Source organism: Musa acuminata, chromosome BXJ2-3, assembly GCF_036884655.1.
Source record: "Musa acuminata AAA Group cultivar baxijiao chromosome BXJ2-3, Cavendish_Baxijiao_AAA, whole genome shotgun sequence".
Lineage (NCBI taxonomy): Eukaryota > Viridiplantae > Streptophyta > Magnoliopsida > Zingiberales > Musaceae > Musa > Musa acuminata.
The window spans coordinates 40,994,613-41,005,898 of NC_088340.1; the positions used below are offsets into that span (position 1 = coordinate 40,994,613).

Here is an 11,286-nt window from a genome sequence, read left to right on the forward strand (position 1 = left end):
GTAAATGTCTCACTACTCTGCCTCCTCTTCTTGTCGTTGATGTTTGGATTAACATCAATAAGACCAACCACCATATTGTTCTCGCCCACCACCACCACAACAACCATCCACGATATCATCATTATTAAAATTATATTTTTATCCATCATTTTTGTATCATTCATGCATGTGTTTGTCGTATGCTATATCTTCCATCGATAAAATCAATGATATCAAGATAAATGAGATTAAATATAAGGATTGAAATTTTAATATACATATAAAGATTTTAATATAAATTTTTGAAGCGACAAGAAAATCTTGTCGCTTGCATTGCTATTTTTCTTTTTCCGATACTTACGATAAACCATAACCCCAATTGATCGTCATTTCTTTCTTGCATATTGGATATCATCACTCAACTGATGATTCCCAATATGAGACGAAATAATGTTTACAAAATTGAATTAAATCCAATGAGATAAAGAGTACAGCCTAAAATAACAGCACTTAAAGAGTAGACTATACAACGGGCTAGAAGCGACGTGGGAACGGCTGTTGACAAGGATAGCACACAACACACTCTAATGGGGTTAAGGTTACACATTAATAAGTAAAACTAAAATGTAGATTACTTCCTACTACTGCATCATTTATTGGCGATATGACTATGTTCTAAATAAAGACTACCCAATCGTAATCACTAAAAAATGTCAAACTATACAGATGAAACTACCAGAACTAGTAGAGGGAAAGATGGGTTGATCCCATGTTCAAGCAATAAAAATATGCTTATCAATATGTTGTAACCATCACATCACATTCTAATGGACACTACTTGTGAACAACAGCAATAAGGTTATCATAGAAAATCGTACTATATATTTGTGCCGAGATTACATCAGTCCAAAAACAAGAAATGAGAGCAAGAAAAGTTCCAGGCAAGTCTGATGAACTTACCTGTAACGAGTAGGGGATAATCTCGACTGCAATGGCTTTGGGAAATACTTGTCAACCATTTTCTGTTGATCTTTGAAAGAGATTCAAGCACCTATAGCCTGACTGACTCATTAGGAAGCACAATCAGGCCTCTTCTTTGCCCTTCTGCAGTCTCTCTAGCTCCAATTCAGCTTCCTCGAGCTGTAACCTCAGTGTAGATATTCTCTGTTGCACTTCCTCCACAGTGCCCCTGGTGAGGGAAGGCTTATATGGTGTAACGAAGTGTTGAGAGAGCTTTCTAAGAGCTTCAACCCCACAGACCTACAAAACCCACATCATAGATGTCTCGTACTTAGATGTCAACTTTGAAATAATCAAGCAGAAATTTCTACCTCTTCCGGAAGTAATGGCAATTTGGTGATATGGAAGTCATCGTACAACAGGTAGAACTGGTCAATGTATTTTTGTTGCATCTTTATTCGTGCTTTCAGTAATTTGGATTCAACAGCTACAAGAATGAAAATGAGTGATCTGAACTAGAATAAGATTTAGAATATGCTTGTGGAAATTAGCACGCTTCAACTTCAAAAGATGCAACTTGCAGTTTAGTCTAGATACGCACCTTCCTCATCAAAAATTACTTGATTAATAATAATATTATGGGCATCGATCTCAAACTTTGTTAGTTCTTGCACCAACCTCTCTGTTTCATAGAGAGAGAGAAACTCTGGAATGCAAACGCACACAAATGTTGTCAAATCCTGTCACAAAAGTTTACAATGTCAAGGAGGCAATAATCAGTAGATTTTCACACATGGTGCATTAAAACCAGTAAAATATATGATCACACCACTGAAACAAGTTTTATGAGTACACTAGTCACTTCAATTGGCATAAGGTGCATTAAAACCAACAAAATAGATGATCACACCACCACTGAAACAAGTAAGTTTTATGAGTACTCTTGTCACAGTTATATTAGATTATAAGCAACCAAATCATGAACCTAAACAGTATATCAGTACATCATCTGTATAATATTACCAATTATATACTTCAGCTAAAGAACTCCTATAAGTTGGCATCGTCTAAAATGAACAACTCCTGCTGGCCCTTTTTTTTTCTTTCAAAATATTAGACTGAAGATTAATAGACATGACAGAGGCTTCTACTTTGACTAAAAGCAAACAAAACAAAAGGGAAGTGCAGTGCCACCAATATGAGGTCTACAGTCAGCGTACATGCAGCCTTACCCCTATGAGCAGATGTTTTCATGACTCAAAATCTGATCAGCTAGATTGCAAAGGAGCAGACATACTGTGACACCAAGGCTCACCATCTAACTAAAAAACAAACAACCATCTATAATTTATGGGTGATAAAAATAACACGAGAAGGCCTCCAATTAAAGAAAAAAGTCCACAGATACATCAATAATTCCAGAGACGGAAGAATGTTTATTGTCAATTGTATTTCTGAAGGAATCCTACAATTCCACATAATGAGCACTGCACCCACATGATGAGCTCCCCATTGAACATATATGGTGCGTAACCACCTAATGTAAACACGCACAATAATATCAAGATTCGATGTGTATGATAATTAGAGAACAACATATGGATTATGATGTGTTCAAACAACATGTATATTGTATAGTATGTACAATAATACACTCATGTACACCAATCTACCAAGGATGAAAATATACGGTTCCCTTTTAAATTGACCATGATAAGATCATAGATGCATAGACTCATGCTTATCTTATTCATTATAAATGAACTGAAGATACCACAGGAACTATGTTAAACAAATTTTTCTATAGAACACAAAACATCAATTGCTACTGGCCAGTTAATTTACTAAAAAAGATTATTAAACTTAAGAATCAATTTAAGAAACTTTCTTGATGCTACACAACAGACAAGTAGGATATCTGGATGGTACGTGATCTTACTGGATCCTTAAATTGTTTGTTTACTTGCTCAATCACATCCTTCATACCCTCCAACTTTCCTAGCATTGCATCCTCATTGAACTCATCACCAAGACCAAAAAGACGAGTAGCCTGTCATCAGTGTTTAATAACAGAGTAAGTTGGTGAGAAGTACGAAGAAAGAGTGTGGACATCAATACTAAGCAAGAAAGTTAGTGAGAAGAAAGAATACATTACCAAAGAATTACAAGCAAATATTCAAAGTTCAAAAATAGAAAACATTTATCATGATAGAAAAATATAGCCGTTTCTTGACATAGTAAGAAACATAAATGCAATCTGTCTGATAATGTCAACAACCCAGTTCTGGAAACCTATGAAATGAGTTTTAATTCCATTTACTGAAATTTTAATGTAAAGCATCCTTTATTTAAAGTCATGAGATTTTAATTCATTTACCCATTCATCAACTGATAAAAAATTGAATGATATAGCACAATTGCGATTGTTCATGAACTTCGTACAACATAAATGTTTATATGGAGACACTTTAAAGGATCTATATCAATGTATGTATCTTTAAATTTGAACTTCCTATATGAAGCTCTAGAGATTCTAGAAACTATTCTAATATCAATTTGATCTGAGACATTTTACTCCATATATTAAAACAAAATTTATAGTTGCACAAGATAATAATATGTAATGACTAATGAGTGCTGTATACGATACAATATTATATGAGTAAGTGGTTGGGTAGTGCCATCTATGCCAGTTTTGACATGTGTCACTTGTGGGTCATTCTGTACTGTATGATCTGCAAACTCCACACCAAATGCTTGGCCAACCTTAGGACTAGTGATCCAAGCCTCATGCATGTTAAATTGGGTTAGCATGAAGGTGGCCTGACCCTTATCTAAACCTTCAAGAAAACCCACATGCGGGAATGGTTTTAGACACTCACATGATTTTTTTGTATCCATAGATACTTTTCCTTAACAACCTTACCACATGTCATTCTCAGTCGCAACGTAGCTAACCAACAAAAAACTATATAAAAATACAATTGGTCATCAACTGAGTCATGACAAACTTTAGTAGGTTGTTGACTAATAATGAAAACAAGCTACACTTTGGCAATAGAGCAAGGTCAGACCTTTTATCATTTGGTATTACAGTGGGGTACTCTCCTGCACTTTGAATTTCACATTGATTAGTAAAATACTTGCATGACCACCAATATGGACATCGATGATGCACTACCATTTTCTATGTCATCATACTATGAAGACTAAGACATTGAAATATAACGATACTTTTTTACATGATTGAGAATCTATCAACCTATCCAGTGAGTCTACACAATGCCCCCTTGTCAACAATAATTTTACCATGTGTATCAAAAGACTCTACAAAGTACTTATTGATTGTTAAACCCACCTAGAATAAATTGTTAATATCAAAGATCATGCATCAAATATTACTCCAGCGATTATTTTTATATGGCTGAGAGATCACCAATGATCTGATCATCATTAGAGACTACCCCACTATACTATTGACATTCTCAACCAAATTAAGGATCTCCCATAGCCACTATTGCCCGTCATAGGCCCAAGGAGGGACAAGTCAGGGTTATAAACCTACAGAACCAAGTTACATCTTGGCAGACACCAAATATTGCTGTAATGTGCTAAAAAATGACTTAAGTAGGTAAAAGACTATATTGCTGGCAGACACTTAATTAGATATACATGAAATTCAGAAGTAGGTAAAAGATTGGAGAGGTAGAAAAATGTCAATCATCGGAAAAAGTTAATATATGACCTAAGTAAAGCTAATAGAGCAAGATGTGTTGGCTCATCATATTCACACTTGACACTTTAAAAAACAAACAGGAAATGGAACCAAGCTACTCTTAGCAAAATTAGAACATCAATTAGCTATATATCCTTTACAACTTACAGAGCCATAGAGTCAATATTACACGAATAACTGAGCATAGTTCAAGTACCTGGCTAAAAATGCCACCAAATCTGTTTTTCAGAGCCATTACTTTCTCCAAACCCTTCTCTAAAGTAGATGGGAATTGCAACAATCGTAGAGTGTGACCAGTTGGAGCAGTATCGAACACTATAACTGAGTAATCCATTGTTTGAACTAATCTGTGGTATAAAGAAAAAGGTGGTTTTTAGTGCTTTGTTTCCTTGATACAGGAAGTAGCTTAAGATAACTAGGATTTCCACACAGTCTGAGACTTGAGAGAATAACCATTATATTTAGGTGACTAGCATCAGAATTCAGAAATCATAAATAAATAGTAACAAAAGCTTCAAGTGTATTAAAATATTTCCAAATAAACATTATAGTAACATGATAAGCATCAGAAATCAGAAATAATAAGTACACAACTGCATCCACAATTTTCAAACATATCAAACAGATTATAACACAGGAAAAATGGTATCATTAGCTGAAAATTATCATGGGTCTAAAGTTTATTAAATTGATAACCACATAAATATATGACATCAAGAAAAAGGGCACAGAGAAGCAAAGAGCTCAACAAAAAGGTAACTAATAGGCAAAGAGATCAGACATGCAATAAGGCATCACGCTTTTAAGAAAATAATATCCAGATTAGATCATCACAAAACAAGAAAGCAACAAAAAAAGACTCAGAAAAATCAGTTTTTTGAAAGCAAGAATATGAACTTGACAAATAACATATGAGATGCCACCCTATATGGCTATAGATGTGGGTTGTAATTGACTCACATGACTAGATGCAGTGCAAACAAGAGTAGGCAAGTCATGGGTGCAGAGAACAGATTAGAACATTTAAAAGGATGAATTTTTGGAAGTTCACATGAAAAAGATTTGAGTTAGAATTTCCCCAGAACCTCGGATCAAGAATGACTGATCAAATCAGTGAACTAGGATCAACTTATTAACTAATTTCAAATAATTAAAATAAACATGTGATTAGATCTTAGAAACCTTTGGGTTGCAATAAAAAATTGATTTATGTCATATCAACATTAACAGATCAAGAAAAAGTAAAAATTCCATGCAGTTTTATACATAGGAACACTCTGATGCTAACAGGTCAAAATAAAGTTAGTGGTGCTGGAAGGATTCAGGAAGGTTTGAGGGGATCTCCTAGTTATGTGTTAGCATGGCATAGAAGCACAGCAGCTTTCAGGAGTGCCTAATCACTATAAAGTAAGCATCAAACAGTGAAAAGAAGTCACCATATCAAAATGGAGTCTCTGAAAGCCCATGTAAGAATTAGGGGTGTGTTTCTCCTTTTTTTTCTGATTATAGACAATAAAAAGAGTCAAAAAAAATTGTGTGAAGTCTCATCACTCTGTAGTTCACCCAAGAAAAGTCCAACAAATTTAGCAAGGCTTCTACCAATGTTCGCAGCACACCATGAAATATGAAAAAGCTTCTTTGATTTTGTATATTCAAGTCCATATTACATGTGTCTTAGTGGCACATAATACAGGCATGTTCCTGCCAATTCTGTTTTAAGGGAATACCTAATCAATCTATTAGGACAAATTTTAACTCCATGCTGATCCTGTTGTTCTAATGGTAACTTACCTCAGTTATTTCAGCCAAAGGAGTTGTCTGCCATGATATTCTTAGTGTATGTCACGATATGGCCCAACCTAATACTCTATCTCGTCTGCATCCGCATAGCCAATGCCTATTTGGCCCTACATTAACATTCTTGATTCTGAAAAAGCCCAAATATCGGTTGTTTTCAACATGGTTCAACCTAGGATAGCTTGGTACAGTCCTTCAAAGTGCCAAGAGCCAAAACCAACATGATACAAGTCATGACTGGTTTGGTACCATGGTTAACTGGCCAAATAAGAATTACGACAGTTGAAATTCATCTCTTGTTATCCTCTTGAGTGGTATAGCATGCATGCCTTTCCCTGAGTTCATCTGGGTCTTCTCCAAATTGTCTTGAACTGAACTACATTGAAGCATATGGCTGAATTGGGATCGATATTAACTGAACTGGGCCCCCATAAGCTGGAATCTGCTGAAACAGTGTGCGTTTAGAATGAGACGTGCTGTAATAGGCTGCCCCGCGTTGTTCTATCCCATATATGTCAACGATGGTAGAAATAACTGACTTAAGGACAGTTAGGCCCTGGGTGAGACACGTTGTAACAATTCTCCTGTCCTAAATCCACCTTGTCCCAAAAATGGAGGATTGAAATCGTTTTACAAGATCCTTGTAACAATCGACACTCCCAAATCACTTTCTCAGCTTCCTCATCTTTCTTTTCACTTCACATGTTGGAAGTCATCATGATGTGCATCTTTTACAGTGCATATCTAGAAAGTTTCTTGGCTTTTTCATTGCTAAATAATAGTTGTCACCCAATTTCCAACAAATCTATATCCAATTTCTCGTCCACCATCCAAGATGTAGATGACTCTTTCAATCTCCAAGGAGACCAGGCATTTGCTGCAAAAAAATCCTCCAGTTGCTTCACTTGATTATCACCAATCATTACGGACAAATAGTTGATCTAAAGCATAGTTCACAAGATTGGCATTGGCATGGTGACGATAGAGAAACGGTACAATCAGGTTCAACAGATCAGTCAAATTAGATTGACAAAAAAAAATTAAATAAAACAATATCACATGTTAAAGATTCTTTTATCTTCATATATCTTAGGATACATAACTTCTCAAAATAAGAAATAGAACCAATATATAAAAGATGAGAACTGCATAAGAGAAATTATCGGAGTAATTCATTATAAATAACTAATATGAAGTGGTCCAAGGTTGGTTCACATCATAACAGTATGTTCTACTGAAATTAGAGTATGAACTTTCTATTTGCACTTAATGTTATGACAAGAATTGATGTTACCATATAGGAGAGCAGGTTCTTATTCTTTAGAATACCCATCAAACTGAGAACAGTTATAAATCCAAATCCAAGAGTAAACCTTATTGTGATTACTGTAAAGGCAATGAACTTTCTTGAAGAATATTCAACACAGCAAGTAGCCTGCAGTTTTGGATAAGACCCTTGCTTGAACCCATATAACAGAGAACAATATTTATTCTGGAAATCTTAGAGAACAATAAAAAATTAGCAACGTTTGACATAGATTCTAGACATAGGGTGACTCTAACCTGTCCTGAGGGTAAACTCCAACTGATAATTGTCTCAAATTGCCTATAGAACATTAATAGTCATTTAAAAAGCAGCTCAAGCATCAACAAAGACTAGAACAAGTCAAAGTGTCCAAACTATTGGGTCTGGCTACATTTGATCTTTTCTCATCATCAAAGTTTGTAGAGGTGATATTTTCAGTTATATCAAGACTCAAGAGCATTAAAAAATCTCTTATAAAATATTTCTAATAAAGTTTTCTCAGGATCTCTCTTCAAACTACTAATCTTAATCAAGTCATCTCTTCTAATTATAGCATGTTTCATATGTCTCAATTGAACATGTCTATACCATTTTAGTATTCCCATATTTCATCCTCTATTGAGCTACACCTAATCGTTCATGGATAAAACAATTTCTAATTCTAACTTTTCTAGTAATCTTACATAGTCAGTTTCAACTAAAATGACTTTTTGTATATGATTTTTTTTAATTGACTAAACCCACAATTTTTCTTTTAATATAACTAAAATTACATTTTATATACTTAGTGTTAATCTGAAAAAAATTTAAATTAATCAAATATTTAGAAGAAACTAAAGATTATAGTTTCAAAACCTTTTTGGTGAATGAACATGTGGTCTTATCAACCATCGTATAGAATTAATTGGTTCTAAAGTGAGAACAAAAAAACAGTTAAAAAAGATTAATACGTAAAATGCAGTTTTTCTCCTAGAAGTTATTCGAACGTGTTAACAATGAATGAAGTCTCACATTTCCTTATATCCCTATGCTGATGAAATAATTTGTTCTCTAATTATCAGAGCCAGACACAAAGCATGTTTAATGAAATGAGAATGATTTCCTTTACATGCTACATTACATGTATAAATTGTTCACTGGCATCATATTTGGTTGTTCACACTGCTCGCTAAGGCAACAAGTAAAGCTTCAAAATGTTGAACCAATAGCAGTAGTTAAACATAAAAGACTAATTGCATTGCATTTAACTAGTTTAACATATAATTCATTCACTTTTGAACACTGAGAATTTGTTATTAAATCGTGCCACAATGGGTAAACGTTTCAGTCATAAGCAACCAAGGGTCTGAAACAAAATCATAATAGAAAGTCTAAAATTGATCACTCTTTTTCATATTTATGCCTGATAAGCATTGCACTTGGACTCGGTAACCCTCCATGCTGGTAATATACGTAGTGAAGAATAAAAACCTATTGCTATCTGATGTAGCAATCAAAGCGAACACAAATATTAGTTAAATCATCAGCACGAGAACGCCCGGCCCAATATTTACACGATTGCACATATACAGTTGCTTTTTCTATATGCGCCCTGTAAAGAGAACACAAGCGGAACGAGAAAAAACTTACTTCAGCATTTCAGCAAAGCTCATGGCCTCATCAACTCCAGGGATCGCATTTGTCAGCTCCGATAGAAACCCCTCGAGACCCTCGTCAGATAAATTGTCCTCCTCCATCTTCGGATCCACCTCCTGTAGCCGACAGACAAGAATAGGTCAAGGAATCAACGATCGCCAGAACAGAAGAACAAGAAGGAACGTGGAACGAGAATGAAAACTGGATCGGATCGCATGGACGAGTCGACGGAAAGCGGCGCCAGAGAAAGGGTTAGTAGGTAATACCATGGCGTAGAGGTTGGAGAAGCCGTGGACAAGGGTGGGGATCTTGGTGAAGCGCTGCTGGAAGGCGTCGCTGAGGTTGTGGGCGGGGTCGGTGGAGATGACGAGGACGGACTGGCGGACCTGCGTGAGGAGGATGGAGAGGATGGAGCTGCAGGTCGTCTTCCCCACGCCGCCCTTCCCGCCCACGAACACCCACTTCAACGTCTCCTGCTCCAAGATGTTCCGCACCGTCCCCTCCAGCACCTCCACCTCGGCCGCCATCGCCGCCACGGCCAACCCCTTCACTTTTTCTGCCCCACCCTGTGTTCCTACAGATTCGACGCTTCTCCCTGCCGTTTGATGTAGGTGTAACCGGAAGACGATAAGCGAGGACTATCAAGGATACAGGTTAAAGTAGATTGATGAGATTGGCTTTAGATTATTATCCGGAGGGCACTTATAGGGCTGCTGTTTTTAAAAATAATATTAAGCAAAAGAAAAATAAAAACTAATATCACATCGGTTGTAAGAGGTGGCTACGTGGCATTCAGATTGGCAGTGACTATAAGGAACAAAAAAATAAAAATTATGAGACCCAATTCTATCTTTTTAATATTTATTATTTCCATGTAAGTTTTCTGTCCCCTGCTTGATTGAATATCTTGATGGACCAGTTGTGTTTGTTTCTTTAATAACTTTGACAACAGAATTATTTAGTAAAACCCTTAATTGTTCTTTACCTTCTTTTTCTATCTTTTTTTCTTTTTTAATAAGGGATCATTTGATCAATGGTGCAATCCGTAGACTCACAAGGAATTATCCTGCAATCCGTAGACTCACAAGGAATTATCCGCTTTGAACGATGAGCGTACTTGTATGATTTTATCCTTTCGAAACATGTAAACTCTAAGATACATAGCTCGGAAACAAATTTGTTCGGTTGAGATACAGACCAGACCTCAAACTCTTCATTTGATCAACTAGCCATTGGTACGATCAGTAGACTCGCGAGAAATCATCTGTTTTATATGATGGACATGTATAGAAGGAGGGCCCGAGAGAAATCATCTGCTTTAGATGATGGACATGTATAGAAGGAGGGCCCGAGACATGTATCTCGACCCCTTATCATATCTAAAATATTTCCTTTTTTTTTTTAGTTCTTATTGTCAGCCATAAAATTTCTGGTGAGGTTCTCATTTCTTCAGTTTATCCTCAAATAACGTATTTGTAATAGAAAGAGTATTCGTTATGGGCATAATTACACATACCACTAGATCGAGAGCAGTTGGACTACAATAAAGCCTCAATCGAACTATTCTTATGATTACCAAATCAACCCATCTAATTAACTAATTACAGGCAGCTTAGAAACTCCTAGTAGTCTAAAATTCTTATTTAAGAGTCAACTGTGGAAAATTGATAGCTTACTCTCTTTTTTTTCGTTATTTCTTTTCCACTCTATTCAATTGGTATTCTAGCCTTCATCATTTTCTATAATTTGCAGTACTACCGGATGCTTGGCCACCCGCAAGATCGAATCAGATACAGTGGCCAATACATTGGTGAAAACTGAAAACTGTTTGAGAGTCGGTGTTTCGAGAGAATCAAGCACAAACTCCGAGTTA

At 35.9% G+C, this 11,286-nt stretch overlaps 1 protein-coding gene across 1 annotated transcript; it reads right to left on the minus strand.

Moving 5' to 3' along the window:
• Nucleotides 1-751: 751 nt before the first annotated feature.
• LOC135608308 (ATPase GET3A-like) lies at nt 752-10,073 on the minus strand. Its single transcript, XM_065101033.1, has 7 exons — nt 9,680-10,073; nt 9,408-9,529; nt 4,872-5,022; nt 2,879-2,989; nt 1,541-1,679; nt 1,311-1,426; nt 752-1,239 (listed from the first exon to the last, which is right to left on the minus strand). The coding sequence occupies exons 1-7, from the start codon at nt 9,938-9,940 to the stop codon at nt 1,063-1,065; spliced, it is 1,077 nt and encodes a 358-aa protein (XP_064957105.1). The 5' UTR covers nt 9,941-10,073; the 3' UTR covers nt 752-1,062.
• Nucleotides 10,074-11,286: the final 1,213 nt, after the last annotated feature.